Source organism: Vidua macroura, chromosome 5, assembly GCF_024509145.1.
Source record: "Vidua macroura isolate BioBank_ID:100142 chromosome 5, ASM2450914v1, whole genome shotgun sequence".
In the NCBI taxonomy this organism is placed as follows: Eukaryota; Metazoa; Chordata; class Aves; order Passeriformes; family Viduidae; genus Vidua; species Vidua macroura.
The window spans coordinates 26317682-26340956 of record NC_071575.1 but is presented as its reverse complement, the minus strand read 5'-3'; the positions used below and the strand labels follow the sequence as shown (position 1 = coordinate 26340956).

The 23275-nt window shown below is 40.0% G+C and overlaps 1 protein-coding gene across 6 annotated transcripts in view; it reads right to left on the bottom strand.

The window, feature by feature from the left end:
• The window catches only part of BICD1 (BICD cargo adaptor 1), a 158057-nt gene that overhangs the window by 29495 nt on the left and 105287 nt on the right, over positions 1-23275 (bottom strand). For all 6 annotated transcript variants that reach the window (XM_053978425.1, XM_053978427.1, XM_053978426.1 and 3 more), the window contains exons 3-5: positions 13708-13860; positions 10129-10566; positions 3234-4328 (exon numbers count right to left, since the gene is read on the bottom strand). In XM_053978425.1, the coding sequence (XP_053834400.1) occupies positions 3234-4328; positions 10129-10566; positions 13708-13860 (1686 nt within the window). The remainder of the gene's footprint in view (positions 1-3233; positions 4329-10128; positions 10567-13707; positions 13861-23275) is intronic.

Sequence of the window (23275 nt, the reverse complement as noted above, 5' to 3'; positions counted from 1 at the left end):
TGGGGAGCACAAGCTGAGGAAGCTTCTCTTGGAAATTTGGGGAGCCTGAAGAGACAGGAAACTTGCCTGAATCCTGAGAACACCCTGAAGCCTGAATGTGTAATGGAGAGTGAGACAGGGGATAGAAGAGGAACTCAGCCTCCATCTATCAGAGACACTTGGAGTGTCTGGTCACCTCAGCTGGACTATCACACTGTGCCAAACTAACAGGGACAAAATGAACTGAAGACACAGCTTCATGTTACTCCCCCTCCAGTGCCAGCTCTTGTTGAAATTATTTCTATTTGTTCCCCATCTCAGCCAATCTCCAAAATTGTACCCATTGAGCCATATATGCCTAGTTATGCCTGGTGCCAGTTCCATAGGCTAATCTAGATTTAGGTAATCTAGAATAGTGTATGCAGAGCGTTTTCTGAAAGGAAGGATGGGATAAATAAAAGCCTTAATCTCCAAGTAGTGGGTGGTACAAGGAAGCAGATGCCAGGACCTGGCATTTTTTAAAAGCTGTGGTTAAAGAAAAAAAAAAAATCAGCCAGAAAAATTAGAGAACTTTTTTCCACATAAAAATGCAATTTCACAACACACAAGTAGATAGGGAGCACAAGAAAAAAGATGAAAACACAGAAAAAAAAAAGCATGAATACTCTTCAGTAAAGTAAATCATCCAATAAGACAGCGGAGGTGCTCATGACACTCTTTTGTCAGACCAGTCATGCCAAGGACTTGGGCAAATGAAGTACCCAGGCTCTCAGCCAGCTGCCTGCAGACATGGGACTGATGGCTCACTGTGCATTTACCTTGTAGAAGAAGTCACCTGGAACTGACAGCAACACCAGGAGGGAGCAGAGAGCTCCAAGGCCTGGACTCCAGCAGGGTGTGAAATACCAGAGAGGAAAAGAGAGCTGAGGAGCACACAGAGCTCAGCTCCCTCCCCATCCCCAATGCCCAGCCCTGGAGGTGAACAGGCTGAGGTGAGCACACAGCCAGGACCTCAAGCACTGCCAGAACTAACAGGGTCCTTTCCACCCTCCTCTGTATGAGGAGAAGAGATGTTTGCCCAAACTCAGCCCAAAGGTTGCCAAACAACTGATCTGCTTTCCATCAGAACTTCAGGGTATTAAATTCCCCTCATAGGCAGCTTTGCTTTCTGATTCCTATTAGAAATCAAAATCAAACCCATTATTGAACCAGTCCTAAAAGTTACTGCATCATTAATTTGATTTTACTCTCTCATTTATGCTACTTGTTAATGCTTATTCCACCAGTCAGGTGCCGACACAGTAATTTGGGCTACGAACAAATGGATACATAAATCAGGACAAGGTAAGCAAGCAAGCCAAGCAAGATCTATGTGCCTTGCTTTCTTGGGCAATTGATTTAATAATCCATTTTCATGGACTTAGGTTTGCATCTTCTTGCACCAAATGTTGCTCTCTTTTCCATGCTAGAGCTTTGTGAAAATAAAATAATATTTATAAATAATATTTATTTATAAAATAAAAATGCTTATTTGCAAATACTACTGACCATCATTACATACCAACTGTGCTTCCCTAGTTAAGGGTGGTTTTTCACTGAAGTACAAAATACCAAACCCAAAATACCAGACCCAAGGAAGGGCCCACAAGGGAAAAACATCCCAAGCCTTTTGCTGCTTAGAAACTTATTCTTTTGAAGGGGAAGACCTCAAGGGAGTAAATCTTAACTCCTGTTTTTCGAACGTGAGTCAAAACATGAATTTGCATTCTGGGATACACCCACCACTTGAGGCTGGCACATAATAAATGATTCTTCCCCTCTCCAACCTTAAATTTCTCCTTCCCTTTACATTACTATGTCTTTTAGCTTGAAAGTTTGAGGAAGCTGGTATCAGGTTTGCATGAACAAGTATTGCAAGTTTCTGTACCCAGTTGTACAGTTACCAATGTCTATGCTGCTATCTAATAAATAAAAGATTAGTCAATAGCAGCTCCTTAGTCAGCAAATCTATCTTTTCCATTTCAGTGAGCATGCCTTAGGATATTGCATTATTTCTGACAATAAAAGAGTGAGACTGAGATAGATCTTCCGGTAGCAGCAAAAAATAAATGATAGCTCTATGCTAATGGGAAAAATCTTTAATTTGGAATCACAGAATGTATACCCACATACATCAATTCCATCTAAATTACATTTTTATTACATGGAAAATCTACATATAATTGCTCAGAGCTATTATTGCTTAATTAGAGATGGTATTTAATTACTTGAGTTAATATTTAACATGCATTGTATCGGGGAGGGGGAATGCTATAAAAGACTCAATATATGTTGAAATATTGCTGCAATTTAAAACTCCCCAGTACCCTATGCAGTTACAGATACACCAATCAATTAAACTTGAAATTGTAACTTCAGAATAGTTGACTATTGGGAATTTTAACACTGAAATCCCATTGCTGTCAACAGCTAAGAGTGCTAAGCTGCTAATCAGGATTCAAGCCACCATGTGGTGATCACTGCACTGTTTTCAGATGAGGAAAGTGCCAGGCAACCTAGAATGAAACCACTGCCACTGCAGCCTTTTACATTCAGATTTAATTCTGGGCAAAAGGAGATGCATCAAAGTAAATAAAACTACATGTTTAAATTTAGATATTTTTTTACAGTGTTTTCAAACCTGGAATCTAATGGATGCCAAGGGCTTGGTAGATATACTATGCAAAGAAAATTGACAGTACTCTTGAAAAATATAGCATTAAGATGGATTTCTTTTGGCATTTGATATCAAGTACTACAATTTTTGGCTTCTTTTCATTGGTGAAACATCAAAAATAAAGTGGTTGAATGAATTTCTCTTAAGATTTGAAAAAAACTCGAAATAATTCCTTGAAGATTTTTATTTTCCTAAATACAAAAGCATACCACTGAGAGGCTCTCCAGGGATCTTCTATTTTGTTTTCCACCCCTGGTAATCTTAAACAGTTTGTGATATAATACCAGCAACATGCCTGGGCAGTAGCTGGCCCCTGCCTACACCTCTGCTGAGTGAATGAAGGGTGCTGAGCAAAGCAGAACTGAGGTGCTTAAAGAGGAGGCTGGGAGGGGAGGGAACGAAGGTGTGTCCTTGCTGTGAGTGAGTGAGAGGCTAAATAACCTGTGAGTAAAACCTCTCCTCCAAAATACCACTGGGAAAGCTTGTAACTGACCTCTATAAATACCAGACTTCCCTGAGTGCTTTAGGAGCGCCTCACCTGCTTGTTGGCTTTCAGCACTGCCCTCAAGGTCGCAATCTGCTCTCGCTTTGTACTCAGGAGCGACTTCAGCTTCAGGATCTCCTCCATTAAGGCCTCCTTGTCCTTGTCAATCATGGGCGCCAGCTCGCGGGCCGCGGCTCGCTGGCGCGACAGCTGCAGCGACCGATCCACAGCCTTCTGCAAGTGCTTGATTTGGTCTCTTATTATGGCATTGAGGTTGTAGATGTTCATAGGCTCTTTGCGGATGTCACTGGTATCAGAGACAGGGGAGGAAGGAGGGGCTGTGATGACAGGAGAAATGGAAGGTGTTTTTGTTGGGCTCTGCTCCTTGCCGGGCTCTGCGGCCTCTTTCGTCACCTGCTCCGTCAGGGTCCTGGCTTCTACAGGCGATGCCACCCCACGCCTGGCAAGTCGTGGGGAAAGGAGACCTCGAGGGTCATCTGGCCCCTTCAGGCTCCCGCTGCGGGTGACTCTGCTCTGCCTGTAATAGTCCAACATGACCCTGTTGGGCGTCTCGTTGTTGCACAGGCAGACGTGGTGGTAGAGCTGAGCCAGCTCCTCACTAAACGTCACCAGCTCATCCTGGGCAGTGTTAAGGGTATTGTGGTTTTCATTTGCTATGCTTGTCATCCTTTGTAACTCCTTCTCCATGTGGACCATTTTTTCCTGGCTTTCCTTGGTCGACTTCTCCAGGCTTGTCACCTGCTCATCATATGTCTGGATTCTGCTCTCATACTTGGCCTTCTCTTCAGTGTAGTTTTCCACATACTTATTATATTTCTCCTTTAAGGCTTTGATTTCTGCTTTAAGGTCTATCACCTCAGTAACAGCTACTTTGTATTTACATTCCAGGATCTCCAAGCCATTGATGTCCACTTCGTAGTCGTGTGCCTCCTCACTGGAATCTCGGCCCTTCTCACAGTCAAGCTCAACTTTCAGCTCCTTGTTGCTCTGCAGCCCCCTCATGGCATTGACGTGCTCCGTGAGCCTGTGCACGCGCTCGTGCTGCTCTGTCAGGGCTCCCTTGGTGTGCTCCAGCTGCGTCTGGGACTCCTGGAGGTTGGCCAGAAGAATGGCCTTCTCCCGCTCCACCTGCAACAGAGTCAGAGTGAGAAACCCAGCATCTCATCCTACCCATGCTGAGCACCAAACTCTGCAGCCACAGTCATCTCTTCTACCCCAACACTGCCTGCAGCTTGAGGGCTTCCAAGAGATTTTAGCCATGTACACTTAAACCATAAAATTAATTTATAGAGCACTGTGTAACTCTCAGAGGTTTAGAAAGTCCCAGACTCTGGTACAACTTCCAATATCACTAGATCACAATTTTATATGTTGCCCACTGAAGAATTACCAAGTGCCCAAGCACTGTCTCATCAGCTAGAGTGATGATACAGGATTTATTAGGATGTATGTTCCCTGAACACAGAAACTGCATCACTGTCAGCTGTAAGCCATTTCTCAATAGAGTTTGAATTTACATTTCCCTGTAACAGCTCTACCAATCTTTCACAATATTCATTTATATCTTTGAACTGCTGCACACTTTCATTAAGGCAAATGCAGTAAAAAACTAGCTGTGTACATTTCCACAGATTGAATAACCTACCGTGTGGAAATGTAGCACAGATCAGGACACTGAGCACATGCAACTCCCAGGACTGCCCATCCCCAGCACTTATCTGTAAGCAAAATCCATCTGTTTAAATTCAAGCCAGAAAAAGTAGGACTTGTAGTGTTAACTAACAACCCACAGGTAGTGACCTAGTAAGTTTCTTTCCAAATATCCACATAGAAAAGTGGATGTTGAGCAACAGAAGACATCAGGATGGACACCTCTAGAAGTTTTAATGCACAGCAATTTTAAAGCAGGTGAACAAGACAAGTTTGATCTGCTCAGGTATTTGCTACTCATCATAACAACCCTGAAAGACTTCCAGGTTTTAAGTGTAATGCTCCAACTTTTTCCTGTGCCTTTGTCCTGTTCTGAGGTGTGAATTGGGAAGAAGAGGAATGCTTACAGAGATAAGATCCTTCTTCCTTTCATGACTTTTACACTAAGACCCTGAGCCTACCAGGTTACTGATCTTCTCTCCCCCTGTTGCAGTATCTCAGCACATGCAGTGAAAATGGCATTTCCCTTGGTAAGTGCTGGAATTATTAATTCTGAGAATTTAAAGTTTTCAGTTATGAAGAAACCTTAAAAAAAAAAAAAATAAAAAAAGAAGCAAACCCAAGCTTTCCTTCCCTATCAGTAGTATGTGGCAGAGAATCAAATTATCCACCACAAATCTTAGTAAAGGAAAAGAAAAGCCTTTGAGAAACTGAGAAGGTATTAATACCATCTCACAAAATGTTCCAAGCAGTGCTTCAAACTCTTGTTTCCTCTTAACCAGGCTTTTGAGCCATGGCTGCTGCTCAGAAGTACTAAGACATTGGAGCACACAGTGATCCCTTGGTTTCACAGACAGGCTCTCAAAACATGGCCTCCACTAGGATCTGCAATCAACTGCAGGCAGAAATGTACAAATAAAAATAGACACCATAATAAACATCTAAAAAAATCAGCCTACTTTTCTTGTATACAGAGGACTGATGCCTTAAGAATTAAAAATACAGGGCCAAACCTCATCATTATTTTATGATCCAGGAAGAGTCTCTCTCTTTAGATATGAAGTGTTCCACTTTTGGCACTACATCGTCAGTGCAGAAAAGGACAGCCAAGAACCACGAGTATTTTGGTATCCTTCTCCATTTTTCGTTCCTCCGTTGCTATCCCAGTATGTCTGCCACTCTAATTGTTGCTCAGCCCCCATGTCAGCCCACTCTTATTGAGAAAATCCAAAATAGGGTCAACTTCCCTTTTGCCAAGTGCATCTTCTTAAAAGTGAACACTTTCTACAGATCTCCTGGTCAGGCCCATCCTGGGGACCCTCAGAGATCAACCCAGCAGGAGTCTCTTCACCAGCTTTCCTCTTTTTTTTTTCATCAAGCTGCCTGCCCCAGGTCTGCTTTCCCTAGAAACCTCCAGCTGAACTCCAGTTGTTACCACTTGGTATAGCAGGCTTCAGTGTTAGCTACACTGCCCTCAGCAGATGAAGGCATTTATTCCTTCAGGCTGGTAAGGTGAGCTATGCATATGCACAAAAAATCTGGGTTTTGGCTAATTAAAGGATCTTCTCACCTTACAGTGGGAAATTGTAGAGATAATAAAGAACCACATATTACACACCAAGGGCAGCTGGCTTATTAAAGTGTATGGGTCCACTGTGGGCATGTTCACACCAAAGAAGCCAATTCACTGTAGATTGCACCCATGTAAATATAAATATTTATTTTTAATAATATTTATTATAATAAAGCCTTTCCTTTGAGGAAACACCTGTGTGTTAAAGCAGCACAGTGCTTCAGTGCCTACTTAAATTAATCAGACAGAATTGATCCTGCAGGACTACTGATCTGAGCCATTATACCTGATTGTGAAGAAAATCTGTAGCAGAGCTAATTTGGATCTTGATGATAATTTCTCTTCTGAACATAAATGTGTTCTGGAAACACTAATTTCAAACAGAAAGGATTCTTTCCAGAGAAAACATTTTAAACTTTTAAAACCCCTGTATCAACTTGCACAGCAAGCAAAAGGAAACACACAGACCTACTCCATTTTATTAATTCTGGACCAGCAATAATGGATTAAGCTAATCCCCTTCTGTTTAAAACCATAAATACATGCTCCTACTGCCAAGGGAAAAACCCCAAAGCTACAGCTCAGTTCTGAGCACACCTTTTGCATATTAATGATGCTGCTGTTCCCAAATATGGTAATAATATTTCCTGTTCTAGACAATACTATACTCTTATTTCCACCACAGCAAACTTATGGCAATTCCAGGTATTTTTCAGCCCAGTTGGTGCATTTTTTGGACACTGAAATTCGTAGCTGCAGTAAGGATTTTTATCATCTTAAAATTAAAATAAAAGTAGCTGTACCTATTTTTTGATTCATCCTTCCCTTCAGAGATTTCAAATTGAGAAGATTTCCTTCCCAAATTGCATCTATAGTTTGCAGTTATGGAAAGCAATTTAACCATAGCCATTTATGTCCTCACCTTTTTCTTTTCCTTTTTTTTTTCAACATCAGAATTTCAGTCAACAATTCCTGGGGGAGACTGGAACAAATTAACAGGAGAACTCATCTCAAGAACCCCGAATTTCAGATATAGCATATTTGCCACAAGAGTACAAGGCAGCTGAAAAAGACTGTCAGAAACTGAGCTGCAGGGATTTTTTATTTTCCTGCCTTTTATAAAGAACTTTATCTTAGTTTTCCAAATGTGATATTGGCCTCAGAAAAAGGGAAAGCATGACTATGGGAAGAAAAGGAGTCCTAGACTTCAAGGATGAGATGAAGAATTCTTTCCACTGGACAACAAACGGGAATGAAGAACACAAAGCCCTGAGCTTTCCTAAGAAAATCTCAGAATAAGAAAATTTTCAGCAGAACATTTGTTACACAGCAGATATATATATGGAAAGGGAATAGGTGCAATTAAATCTCTCCTAGAGACCAGCACAGCCCATGAAGCAGCAGCATCCAAAAGCTGTAGAAGGAATTCTATTTGTCATACTGTTTCAGTGAAGTCTTCTCTATGAAATTGAGGAGCAAAAACAATTTAAATTTGCCAGACACCCTTACAAAATGGAAAATCTGAAGTTTACTTTTATCCTAAAAAGGAATCTTATGTCCTATAATCATAAAAATAGTTCCCCATAAATGATCAGTTCCTTCAGAAACTCTGTCCTAGTGCAGCCTCTTCACAGAAAATAGGAGGAACTCATACCAAATATTGAGTTACAGCTGAATGAACTGTATGGCAAAGACACTGTAGAAGAAAAAAAAATGCAATTTTGCTGATGATTTACCTTTTGTCAGCTTTTAAACCTGATTAAGTCTCACATCTACTACACAGAAAACTTTTGGTGGAATTTTTCACATTTAATTTGTATGATCCAAATTTAATTTGTGTGACGTGAACTGATGTAACTCAACAGAGAGGAGATCACTTTGTAAAACATCAGCATTTTGCAGTGACTCTTTACATTATCTAAAGGAATCAGGCTTTCACTGAGGTCTAGTCTGTCTTTTTAAACCATGAACCTTTTAACAGGATGTAAATGCCAAACAATGGTGGCCACCATTGGCACAGATGTGCTGGGGCCCAGCACCAAAAAATGCTATGACCAAAAATAGTTAAAATTTCTTTTTTAGGGTTCTAAGTGTGTTCCTAGTGACTGTGAGAAGGCTGCTTCTTTGTTTAAGGGAATATAAGTTTTTAACTCAGAGAAGATAAAGACAATTACAGTATCCTTCAAGCAAAAGTTTGCTAACTCATTGTGGTCAGTATTTAATTTAATTAATTCAAGCAAAAGCATACTCAAAGCAACCCTTTCTTTTAATTTCTAAGCAACTTTCACTCAAAATTTATTATGCATATATTTCATTGTAAATTATGGTTTAAAACACAGTGTATTTTGAAATGTGGACATTTCAAGGCATTTCTTTTGAAACTGTGTTTTTAAAATTTTAACATTGTATTTCTGAATCAAATTAGAAGCTGCATATAATGTATATGTTCACATATTATATATATACATGTATATGTTCTCCCAGGTGCATATATAAACAATATACATTCTGTGTACACCTTAAAACTGGAAAAGTTTAACAGAATTTTTCATGTAAATAAAATCCTGTATTTCCAGCTTTCACACTTAAATGATGTATGCTTTGTGTCAAAGTTATTGGTGCAAAGCACTAGATGTCATCCATGTTCACCATGTCACAGCTCAGATCAAAACATCCCACAGTGAATTTGGCAATGAGATAAATAAAACAATTAACTCTTCAGCAAACAAGACAGACTACAGAGGGGTTTGTTGTTCTCTAGGAAGCACTGAAAACTGGTTTTGCTCTACTTCACTCCCAAACAACCTTTTACATTTCAAGCAGTAAAGGGCTCATATTTCCTCTCTTTAGAAGAGGTGCATTTCAGAAGCCCGAAGCTAGAAGATGCTGGGTGTTTCCTTGATGGTGCCAAAACCTTTCATGCTGCTGTGGCAGACAAGATGCTCAACAGCTTGGGCAGCAGGACCCTTTCTCTGCATGGCACCGCACCCCTTCTGAGATGATGGCAACACTGGGGCTGGCAGCTTGAGTCTTCCTCTGGCTGGCATCCCAGGCTCCTGTTCTGGCTGGACACGGTTGAGCAGGGAACAAGCGCTGGCAGTCCCGGCCCGAGGCACCCCCTGCAGCCCACGCATCCGCCGGGACTGCCAGCGGGATAAGGGCGCTCTGTGACAGCCCACACGCCAAATGCTGCCAGTGCACGGCTGCTGAGAGGAGCGCTGCCCTCCTTTTGTTCTCTCCTGACCGCCTGCCAAATCTTGCTCGAGCTGAATTTAACGCCAAAAACTCCCTCTGACTTGCAAGGGACCATAATCAAATCTGTAGATGCAGTATTTTAATGAGAATTTTTTTCTGGATAGCTTTAGTCATACTGAAGAATACCTTATTTCATTTGCAATTTCAGGGACATTTACCACTATGAAAGCAGGAAAAAAGGAATCTAACTATCTGTAACCCTAGCATCTATGTCCCTTTCTCCCCTTTGCCCTAAATATCTGCTCAGGTCACACTGACTTTTGTGCAGGCATGTACTCGGCTTACTAGGGATATTTCTGGCAAAACCTAGATATGAAAAAACACCAAAGCAGAAGTCTGGAAAATAGAAGTCTGTGGTCAAGAACATTACAAGGAATGATCACTGCAAAACTGGCACGAGGGTTCATAGGATGTGTTGAAACACTCCAGGACATTAAATTCAGCCCTTACCTGCATGAGCTGCTGCTTCAGTTTCTGTATCTCTGATATGTTGAGCTCACTGAAGAGGTCAGAGACAGGGTGCAGAGATTCTCCTTTCCTGCTCGTGGGAGTTCTGTAGTCACCATTGAGTTTCACAAGAGGCCCGTGGATGTGTCCATTCATTTTGTCATCATTGTTGGGCTCACCCCCGTCCTCTGAAAACTTCAACCCATCTACTGATATATTAATATGGTTATTATACATACTATCATTGAGGTTGATATACTGGGACAGTTCCTTTCTCAGATTGTTCTTTTGCTCTCTTTCATTTTTTAAAGTTTCCAGAGCTTCCTCCAGCTGATGCTCGGCAATCTCCTTCAGCCGGATGGCATCTTCTAGCTGGCTATTAAGCAACACTGTCTCCTCCTCAAATCGTTTAATCTCATGCTTTAAGCCTTCGTATTCAACCTGAATTAGACAAGACAAAGAACATTCATAATACTAAAACTTGAGTTGTGGAAACCTGCCATTTATCAGCCCTGTTGAGATAGGTGTTAGAGAAACTATGGTTTGGAACACCAGACATTGCCTGCTGCTGCAAAGAACTGACTGAGCAAAAAGTGCAAGTGGAGCTCTCTCTATCAAATACTCCGGTGCTCACTTTTTCAGCATGTGAGACTCAAGAAATAGAAAACCCCTTTCTGAATAACTTATGATAAGCAATGAAATTTCATGGGAAGAAGGCTTGTTTATTAGCAGATGTCCTGGTAATAGCAGATTTACTATGAATTGCCATAAGCAAAGTTGCTATATCATGGTATTCATAGATCTTAGGTTAACATAGCCTGATATATGATAGCCTGAAATATTCTGAAGATTACCTCATATCTCAATTCCTACTGGATGTAAAGTCACGTGGGTACAGATACTCTCAAGTATATCTTGGCAATTTTCAAAAATATGGATGAGGGTACAAAACTAGTAGAAGAGCCTCAACTCTCTTCTCTATACTTTACAAGGCTCTCCATTACCCCAGAGGCATTTAATTTTAAAAATTAAACAGGAATCTATTTGTACAGTCAGTTTAAACTCTAAGATGCCCCAAAATTGCTAGAGATTCTTAAACTACCAGAAGAATGCAGAAAAGAGCTCATTCAGCCCCCCACAGCCCCTGGACTGTGTGTAGGGCTGTCCCTCTGGAGCATACAGGAACCTGTTGCTCCAACCACAGTGCCTGGAATGTGTCCCAGTGACACCCCTTGGCAGCACTGGAGGGGCTCACTGGTCTGTCCTTCTCCAAGGGCAGCTCCCTGCCCCACACCAAAGTGTGGTATTTTATCAAGGTATTTATGGGCATTGTGAGCTGAGCTAAACAGCAGCTTTTTCTCTGTCCTTTAGAGGCAGCTCTCTTGTTCAGTCCTCGCCATTTCACCTCACAAGAAACAAAGCCTGGAAAAACCCAGCCTAGCTCAAAACCAGTTGGTCAACAATACCTAGACAGTGCAGGAGATCCCCACTGCAGAATGCCTCCCCTTTGCTGTCCTTCTTCATCTTCCTTTTCACTGTTGGAAAACCCCACAGCAATGAAAAGGAAGAGCTTTGTTTGTCAAGGTCCATGTCCACACTTGACTAGCACTCCTGGTAAAAATCAAGACACTTTGATTTTTTTTTAAATTTAATTCTAATCATGTTAGTCATCTGCATTTTAATGTCAAAATGAAAAAAAAAGTCTCATTATCAGGTGAAATAACTTAATAGTTTGGTGAAAGAGGGAAAAAATACTGAATTTTCATGTTTCTTAAAAAGCCACCATTTTTTGCAGTTGATGCTTTTATAATTCAAACACATTAATATCTGCAATCTTAATGCATGGTATAGATTTTTTTTCTATTTGACATATATGGATTTTTAATCAAACTAAAATAAGGTTCTGGCACAAATAAAAATATCCACCATTCCTATTGAAGTAGAATATTTATCAACTTGTGAAAAGTCTTCGACTCATAAACCTCTGGAAAGGCAAACTTAAAAACCAAAGCACTAATCTTCAAACCCAGAAACTGGAAAGATATTGAACAACAAAAAAGGCCCGAAGTGATATTGGGCATTCTTCAATAGAAAAGGAAAATCCACAAGTTTCAAATCTACATTTGGCAATTTAATATTTTTCCTTACTGAAGGAAGAGGTCCATCTGGAAAAATTGTGAAATGCAATCAAGTAGCTATGTTTATAACTTAAGGACATGAAAAAAAGCCAAACCCAACAAAACAATCAACACTTTTTCAATTTTAAATACATATAAAAGCTAGAGGTCTGTATTTCTATGGTTACCTTCTCATAGACTCTTACTTTAAAAAGCTACAAAAAAAAAAAAAAACCAACATGTAGATGATGACATTTTACAACCAAGATTTATAACACACGTTTTTGTAAATTCAACCGTTAAAGTATAAAATGCTCTTAAAATTTTATCTTGTAGATTAAAGTAATTTTAGGACTCACAAGTGCATGGACCTGTGATGCAAAATGACTGATTTTTAAAGTCCTTCAAAAATGTGGCAATGCTTTTTCTCTCCATAGACTATTGGCATTCAGTTTCAGTTAGAATGAAATATTATGACAAATATATACACTTGCAAACAGATTTCATTTTAAGAGAAAACTAGGACAGTCTATAAAGGGTCATTTACTTCCTGAAAATGTGAAAATGTCTCCTATGAGGTTGATGAGAAAAAAATACATGCCTCAAAGGAGGAATTTGCTGTCTGGGTAAATAACTCTGGCAAAAAGATGATCTGCTATAAATTCCATTTCAGGAGTGTGAAAGACTAGGCATCTTCATAAATAAGGAAATTATGCACTCATTTCTATTACCTGTGTATTCCCTGCAGCACAGCTCTGTTGTTTTAAGTGTTTCAATTGCATTGGTGCTGCAGCAGTAAAAAAAGCAGTAAAAGAGAGCTGAAATAGCACTGCTTATTCCTGCAAGAATAAGGCAGCTTTGCTCCCAGGCTGCCACCAGAAACTGTGACAGGGCTCGCTCTTCCACAGAAGCCCCAAGAGCACCAGGCAATAGGTCAGGACACAACCAGGGGCTGCAGTGCAGAGCTGTGACCCTCTGAGGGCAGGTGAGGAGGGAGTGTTATGAAGTGCAATGTTACAATGGTCTAGACAGCATCTAAAAGGCAGGAAGTGTTATACTATCCAACCTGGATATTTAAATTTTCATCATCACTCTTCTGACAGGAGACCAGATCTCTTTTGCTCACTTTAAAGGACAGCTGGCTGCTGTGCATTGAGTTCCTGAGAAAGGGGAAAAGCATGAAGCAAAAATACATCTCTTTTAATAATTCCTCCGTGATTCCATAGTTCTGCAATGAAATATTCCAGCACAATTTTTCAAAACTCAGGTAAGAGCCTCCCCATATTTCAAAAATGGCCAGCAACACTATTTTAGAATAAGTGATCAGCAAAAACCCAACTGGGGAAAAAAAAACTCCAAACATACAAAGAAACTTCTATCAAACTGCCCTGCAGGATCACATTATGGAAATTGGAGAAAATAGTCACAATTTACAGTACAGTGCCTTGAATCTTTCGAGGCTTACTTGATTCTGCTTCAGTGTGGACACCAGTTTCTGTAAAGTGATGTTTTCCTCTTCCAGCTCAGTGTAGTCCTGCAGCAGTCTCGCCTCTCGAAACTTGTACTCTCGAATCTCATCTTTCATTCGTATCCTCTGCAGTTCCACCATTTCGTTATTCTGACGTGAGATAACACAAGTACATTACAATTCACACACAGCCACTTTAATGCTGAACACTGCCTTCAGAAAAGGCCAAACAGAAATTAATCCTGAAATAGAAATGATTTAACAGTGCACCACCAAAACACCATCACTATTAATTTAAGGGCAAGCAATCATTTCAGGTGGGTGCTGGCAATGCAGAAATGAGAACATCTCATAGACAGAGAAGTCTGATTAAAACAGTTTCAAGATTAGAGGCTTATTGAAATGGAAACCCTGGAAAGGCTGTACCATATCTCACTGGTTTCATTGCTCTACAATAGAGCAGGATTTAAATAAATTTACCACCTGTTTTCCACAGCAGGATGCATTTTACAATCATACAGAAAAGCAGTGAGCACTGACATCTGTTCTCTAAAGACATCTGCTAGGGAGCAAGGTGCACTAACATTTGCATCTGCAGGCACTAGAGAGGCTCACAGGCAGGCACTTGTTAAAAGCCTGACAAACGCCTGGCTGTGCTGAGCAGGATCACTCCCAGCACTCCAGGAATACACAAGGTCACCATTTTATTTTTCCCATTAGCACATACAGTGCCCAGACAGCCTTATGAGAGAGAACATGAGGGATCAGTTTCACCAAAAATCGATTCCATCAGATTCCACCTCTGACTGAGTTTGACATTAAGGGTGAGGTTATTCTGGAAAGACTCTGCTGGCATAACCACGATGTAAAAGGCACTACAGGAAGGTGGAGTTAACACACAGCTGGAAGAGAACAGTGAGCAATACAGCTGGTTGGGAGGAACAACCTCCTGCCCTGCTTTGAAGAAAAGCCTGCATTTGTCTGATTAAGAGAAATGGGCATGGTAATCACATCTCCTTTCCTGATGGAGGATCCTGAGCATTGCCACAGCAGCTGGTGGAGAGACCTTACTGATGGGGCAGAGCCCTCTCACTGCAGGGATGCCAGAGAGAGCACACCTGGGAAGCAATAATGAATTTCTGTAAAAGATTCCTGTGTGGAGGGGGGGGCAACCACTGGCCTGATAGATACCTGAAAAAAAGTCAAAATGTTTAAGCAGAAACTGTAGTCAAGGAGCTCTAATCAATCAATCTGCACCACTCACCCTATGGTACATGAAGGATAAAACTCCACATTCTGAATTAAGGAAAAAACAGAACTTCACTTAGCATCTTGGTTAAATAAGTACAAACCCCTGGAAAAGAACTTGACAAAGCATGAAACAAATACATTTTGATGCAAGACTTGACAAAAGAGTTTTTAAAAAGGAAAAATTTTTGTTAGAGAAAACTAAAAACCATCACCCTCCTCTTAGCAGCTAATTAAGAAGAAACGACCTGATTTCTGAACTGAAAACAACTGAAAAGATTCCCAGCAGAAGAGAACATTAGAAAGACATAAATATTCCTGCATCCATCACTGCCTAATAAACCTCTGAACAAATTGTAAGAGCAACACCACATGATTTCAAAAGGTGAAGGCATTTTTTATACCCCCAGGTTGCCTTTATACCTTTTGTTTCTACCAGCCCAGCCCCATTCCCAGCTATGGCAGTGTGTGCCACTCTGAGCCAGTATGGAAACAACACCAAATGTGCAACTCCACTGTGTCAAGGGCAAATGAAGCTGCCTTGCAACTCTCCCAGTGTCTGAGGACGACCAGCCCAGGGAATGAGCTGGCTGGCATCCATCCCATACTGCCAGGAGCCCTGGGAGAGGGAGCATCCTGACAGGATCCCAGAAGAGCTCAGTGAGCCATTCCCAGAGGCGCTGCCTGCACCTCACTGGGGTGAGACCACCAGCAGCAGCAGCCAGGACAGATCTGCTCATGATCCAAACTGCCTTTGCCATCAGCACTGCTGAGGGAAAGGAGAGCCTCCCCAAAAAGCCAGGCTGGATGGGGCCTCAAGCACCCCGCTCTAGCAGAAGGTGTCGTTGTTCATGGTGGGGGTCTTGGAACTATGCAATCTTTAAGGTCCTTTTTAACACAATCCACTTTCTGACTCTGTGATTCTAAAAGGGAAAAATTAAAAAAGTGGCCAGAAATGGAGGACACGAACACGGAATTTTTACAGAATCCCGATATAGTAGTTCCCTGATAGACTACAAGGCAGAGTAGCTTGAAAAAGCCTTGAAAATTAATTCTGTAAGATACAAGTACTCCTTTGTCTCTCCTGTCACTGAAAACTGCAACAGAAAACATGAGCTATCACCTTGCTGGAGCGCACCAGCATTTCTTTAAAAGAGATACCACATTTCTTCACCATTTATAACTGCTGCTTCCTAAGTAATCTTGGAGATATACACAGAACCATCTATCATTCTCCTCTTCTTACACACAGAGAAACTCTTTCTGCAGTGCAGGCTCTATTTGTCCTTGCTCATGGCATTTCATCAAGGAAGAAACAGCAGGAAAAAGGAAGACTTGCCTGTTGGAGGATCCCATGTGCCATGTTCTGCCCAAACACTGCCTGCCACACTTCCCATGGCCAGGGCCAAGGCCTCTACTGGAAGCAGTCCCTCTGCTCTGACACAGGGGAAAAACCAACTCAGCACATTATAGAACAGGGCATCACCTTTGCAAAGCAATATAAAATGTGTGTTTTGTCACTGGAAACACCCAGGAGTAATTCTCCATGCTTCAGAACTCCCTTCCTACTTGCAAACATCTGCATTATGCTGGCAAACACCCAGCTGCAAAGCACTCCAGTGCTCTCTGTGCTTGCCAGGAAAGGCAGCGATTCCATTCCACAGGTCCAAAACCCAGTGTTTCTGAGGTTTACGAGTGAGTAGCCACAGGACATGTAGAGGGCCATTCTCATTTCCTTTAAATAAGACCTCTGTGTATTTTCTAGAAATAAATTAGTCCTGAACCTATTAAAAAAAAAAAAAATCGTGTTGAGTTTATTCCCTTTTACTGTTGATATGAAGGATATATTCATTTTCATCAAATGCTTTGATTAAATATATTCACCTCTCACAATCCCATTGTTATTTTGAACAACTCCAAATACTCATTTATTAAGCAAAACATCTGCACTTATAGAGGAGAGATCTTGCAACAAGAAGCAAACTTTTTATTTGGTGGATATCTATGAAAAGAATATCAGAGGATTTAAAAACACAAGGCAAAAGGATTTTGCCAGCAGGGCCGTTATCTACATGCACCACTAGAGGACAATGTAACCCAAATTATTAGCAAAGTAATTCATAATTAAACTTTGCTACTCACCAAGCACTGAACTTGCAGGACAAAGCAATTGAGCCAGATGCTTTTACTAGGGCACTGCCTCAGGACTTTTTACATTCCCAGAGAGAATTACTTTATGAACTATGTACTGGGTCTGCAAAAGCCAAATTAATCCAAGAGGTGGAGCTGATGACACACAAGCAAAGTTTTAATGGCTGAAAATTATTTTCAATCCCAGCCACCAGCTGAACACGGTGCAACAGCTTTAATGGATTGGTGCCAAAGAAGAAGGAAAAGGCCTCTCAGTGAAACTATAGAAAACAAGAGAGTCCTTGTCAGCAATGCATCTCATTATACGTGAGCACTAATTGTGGAAGATGTCAGCCCCACAGCACCTCTAATGAACATACACATCACAGAGCAGACCATGAAAAATGAAAAACAGGAGGCTCAGTCTGTTCAGGTCACCTATTTACTGGTACTTAGATATATTTTCAGAATTGCAATAAATGAAAAGTGAAAGACACCTCTAGGTTTTGCAGAGGCAAGGACCACATTCGTATACTACCAGCCATCAGTCCTGTCAGGTTTCTGAGTATCAGTGGAATATTAAATAATACAAGTTTGTACTTCTTAGCAAATTAAACATAATATATGCTCTGAGAATATTGAATAACAGAAGTTTGTAATTCTTAGTAAATTAAATGTACTATATATTCATATATTGTTCATTTTTGATTCAGCCTAGACTTTCAAAATGCTTTATTTCATATGCCAGATACAGAACACATTGTATTAATCATGTGTGGATACATTGCAATACATTGTGTAATATCAAATAATTGCAAGTGAGAAGCTACTTTAAAATGAAGGAATGGAAATGGCTAATGCTGAATACCATGAAAAAAATATACAATTTTCATGTCAGAACATTCCCAAGCGCTGCCCTAGGAAGCCACTTGTTGTGCTCCTGTGGCCTATCAATCCACATAAAAAATCCAAACTGGGCAAGGAAGGGACCCCTAAAGCTGAGTACTCTCATCTCCAAGGTGAGAAGTGAATTTCAATGGCTTCTGGTTTCCTGAAATGTGAAAAAATAGACTGAATTTCTTGGGAAAGCCGCAACCTTTTTTTTTTTTTCTTTTGTTTTTTTGAAGCCTTTTTTTAAAGTGAATGCATTCCCATTAACTATTTTGGTGTCCCCCTCCCAAGCTGAAGCACATAAAGGACTTTTTTTTTGTCTACTGCTTTTTATATCCCCCCAAAAATTGTGGAACTAATGTTTGGGCTCTTTCCATCCACTCTGTTCAAACAAATGTTCATTAAGAGATTTCATGTCCTTACTGCAGTAAAACAGACTATTTTCACACTGAAAAACAGCCTTATAAATCATCAATTAATTATATGCCCTGAACTACCCAGACTAAATCCTTACTTATATGTTGGAACATGCAAGTCATAGCATGATACTGTGTATAACTTTTTAATTTTCATCATAACTCACATGAGAGCAAGAAAACAATGGTATATGGTATACACCAAAATTGTACACTTCCAATTTAATGGCATTGTTTTCTAGCTGATGCAGGATAAAACCCCATTCGATCTGATGACAGTTTTTATTGCACTAGTAGTAAATTGAATATAAGAGAAAGTTTATGCTCAGCCTAGTATCCATGATCTTATGTGTTTGTTGACAGTCTCACTGTAAATTTGTGTGCCATGTTTACTTTATTCTGCAGAGGAAAATAAAAGATGTAATTTTTATGAAGAACAGCAATACTGATAGAAAATTTAACAGGGGTTGAGCGAAGAGAGAATTAAAGAGGCAATTGAAGAGTAAAAACATTCTCTTTTTTTGTCATCAAGTTTTTTAAGCCCCCAGAGTCCTCTACACTAGCCTTGAAGATTCCTTCCCTCATATACAGGAATACTCAACTTGAACTGAAAGAATGGCATTTTCCATGCTTCCAGGTATATTTAAAAACATTAAGGGATTTTGTTGATGACGTAAAGTGACCTTATCTGACCCTTTTGCAGAATTTGTACCCCAATCCTTCTGATTCATACATGCAGATGTCCAGCTGAGCAGGGCTGGACTATCTCTTACAGAATTAATACATAGGTATCTTTACATCCCAAAATAAATTATTTCAAAGACATCTTCATGACTGTCAGAAGTCTGCATCCTCCTTTTTAACCGGAATTTTTCCAGACTCATCCTTCAAAAAGCTTCATTCAGGTGGCTTTGTTAGACTTCATGATACTGTATCTGCTCTAAGCAGCTGTATTGGCATCCTACTTTAAGAACACAAATTCAGCTCCTATTGTCCAAACCCAGAAATCACTAACTTTTGAAATTATGTACAATTCTGACATTCCTTAGCTTTAGATATATCACTCACTGTCTAAAACCCAGGAAACAATAAATGCTATTGTCCATAAGATATTTTTGAAAATGTATCTGTGGCATAGCATAAGTACTTACAATCTTTCCCTTCTGTGGATAGTCTTACAGAACGACAGCACTATCAAAGAGAAGGATGAAAAAAAGCCATATATGTGTTGGCTATAGCATACAGATTAGAAGGCAGATTATGATAATGTATGTTTCAACTTCCTTCACCAGCAACAGATCTCAAATAAAGCATTTACAATACATCTAATAATTTAATCATCTGAAATGCTCAGTGCATTTAATTGGAATAGCTAAATCTAAAGAAGTAGGGTGAATTTGTATCAAGGGCAATTAAATGCCCCATTTATGTACTTATCCCAGGGTTTGAAACCCATCATAATTGACACTGTAAATCCTGCCCCATATAAATCCCTACAAAGTAGCTATTTTATTGACTTTCATGTATAATTATAAAAAGATAGAACTAAGCAATGCTCTGGTGGTTCAGGTATTAAATTTTTCTGCTCAGTATCATGGCCACATAATATTGTGATGACTTTTTAATAAGACTGTATGAACCACAAATCTCTAATCATATATATTATCTGAAAAATAATGGTTTGATTTGACTGCATTTAGAGCAATTAACAGATTACTATTAGTGCATTAATTATACATAAATTATCTCTTACTGTATTAATTATACTTATTTATAATTAATATCAGCACTCTGTAACAAACACTGCTATAATATTCTTCATCCCTTCAAAGAATGAGAAACTTCACCAAATTAGACTTTATTAAAAGAGTGTGAGAGAAAATTCAGACTCCAGGGTTATAGTTAATATGATTTTTCTACATATCTGTGGAATGGCTTCATGCATGAACATATGATTATTGCAAATAGCAAAATATCAATTGGCTGCAACAAATTTTGCCACGAAGAGAACACTGTGGATGCTATGTGAGCATCCAGACAGGCCCTCCTGCAATTCCTACCTGATGTACTTGTCTTAGGATAAACCACATTGCCTGTCATGGATGGCAAGGGAGAGAGGGTGCTGGAGGAGGGAGGATGCACATGAAGACCAAAGATCTGACAAGATCATGTTCCATCACCGTCACTTCAAGCACTGCCATGGCCACTGCTAAACCACATCCATAAGTGCAACATTCACAGATCTTTTCATTACCTCCAGCATTTGCGACTCAACCACTTCCCTAAGCAGCGATTCAACCACTTACCTTTACCTAAGCAGTGTGTTCCAGTGCTTGACAACCCTTTTGCTGAAGAAATTTGTTCCTAATATCTAATCTAAACTGGTGCAACTTGAGGCCATTTCTTCTTATCCTATTAATCTTTACTTGGGAGATGAGCCTGAACCTCACCTGGCTACAACCTCCTTTCAGGTAGTTCTGGAGAGCAATGAGGTCTCCCCTGAGCCTCCTTTTCTTCAGGTCTGCACTCTCTGAAGCAGGAGTTGTTGCCCACTCCACATCACCTTACAGCAGGATGCGTAGTAGTATAAAAATACCAAACCTAAATTTGCTCTTGACAGATTAGTTAAAAAAAAAAAAAAAAAAAAACAAACAAACAAACAAAAAAAAAAAGGTGGATCTGGGGCATTTTGGACTGAATGGATTTTTTTTTTGTTGTCACTTTCTATATACAACTTAAGAAGCCAACAGCAGCAATTCTACATGACAATGCCTCAAGGCAGAGTTTTGATGAAGAAACTGCACAGGCCTTTTCAAGCTCATCAAGAGGCCAAGAGCTGGTTTTAAAGCCGAACTGATCACTTAGGAGAAGCATCTGCCAGTTATATGTATCTCTTTGAGAGGCCATCTGTCAGGTCCAAAATGCCAAATTTCCTTCCTGACCCAAAAGGGACACTGGCTAACCAACAAAAGAAAAGTTGTGCTAATAGGGTGTGGGGCTGTGATCAGTTTAAGCTCATCAGTCCCACAGCTGCTGTTCCCAGGCTCTGACCCTCCCTTGGGCCAGTGCTACCTTCCACATCACCAGCCAGATCAAGGGCAGCAAGCCACTCCAGAAAACAAACAAAGGTAATTTTAATGGTGCTTATACTCCCTGACTTTGTTGACAGGCTGGATACACAGGCACTGGTGCTAGCAGGAGGTAGGGAATAGGAAAACATGTCATTTCTAATTTGGGTATGCTTGCTGCTCAGCAACAACTGTATGACCTGTTCCAAGTTCCAGAGGTGGAAACCCAGCCCTATTGATATAAATTATAAAATTAAATATAGCCTTCAGCAGGACTAAGATCTCACTGTATGCACTGAAACGTTGAAGAGCCAGTAAAGTGAATGCCTAAAGGTGGAAAGGAAGAAAGAGAAAAAACACCAAAACACCCAAATAAGAGGGGTGAGCTCTACTATTTTAGGCTTCATTATGCTTGGCTGGGCATATATAGAAAAATACATCCCTGTTCATTGGCTCTTTGCTTTCACATTGTTTTCTTCTCTCTTTCCCTAACTTTTGCTGTCAGGATGGTCTCAGAGGCTCCTGTGGTAACCTGTCTCCAGGTGTGAGAAACAAGGCTCACTCTTTAAAAATTTTTAAAAGCTTAATAAGGGATAAAAGGGGACAATAAATAGCACACTGGGTGCTTGGCAACTGCCAGAGGCACATGAGTTAGCTTAAAACAATTTTCTTATACATTTTTTCATTATATTGGTTTAATGCATATTCATGCAGATTATACATATTCAAACATTCTTTTGAGTTTATATGTTCTGGGAATTCTTTTGCTTGGTTCAACCTTTGACTTCTCTTCTTAAAGTACATGCCATACTGTAGGTGAAATTTATATATTTTATTTCTTCATTAGGCCCTGTTTTGTGATTTGACAGTTCTTGATAACCAGAGAGAAAGTGGTAAATTCCTCCTGCATTCTTTCTTTCAATGTTTATTTTCCTGGTTCTTTTCAATGTTATCTTATCATACAGATAAGATACTCCTCAAGTACATTAAATCAACATTACCTAATTTATTCTTACAATTGTCAGTTAGTTACACAAAAAAAGCATTAGCTACTTCTGCAAAAGTTAACATTACAATGCACAACACATTGTCTCTATTTTAGTATTTTGCAAAAGCTTAAACTATATGTTTATCACACTAATATATTGGCCACAAAAGCTGACTAATTACACTATATTAAAGCAGTTAGAAGTGATTATAAACTGTACTATATCAAAACTATTGTGATTAATAATAATTTGCAAAAGCCAGTACATAATAGCGAAAGCCAGCAAGTCCACAGTTATTCATAACATAGGCATGCTGGGCAGTGGCTCCACTGTCCCATGTTTCAGGCACAGAGCTATGCTCCTTGTAAGCTTTCTGTTCCCCATGGTGACTGCTCCTCTTCTGTGACATTCACATTCTCTGGACAGAGAGACATAATTCTGTCTCTCAGGAGAAGCACAGAGAGAAGAAGAGAAAATCTTTATCTCTGCTCCTTTGTTTTCCCCATGTGGAATGTGGTATGGAGATTGTTTACCTGAAGTGATTGCTTGATTGGATTCTGATGAAGGTTGTTTGGGTTCAATGAACAATCGGATCCAGCTGTGTCTCGGATGCTCAGCAAAGAGCCACGAGTTTGAGTTAGGTAAGTAAGAAGTAAGTATGTAGAATAGTACAGTATCTCTTTAAATAGTATATTAATGCAATATAGTATAGTTTTAATAAAGCAGATCCTTCAGCCTTCTGATCTGGAGCCAGACATCATCATTTCTTCCTTGCATCCGGGGCCACCAGATTTTTTACTATACTCCTCCTCAGGACTTGGAG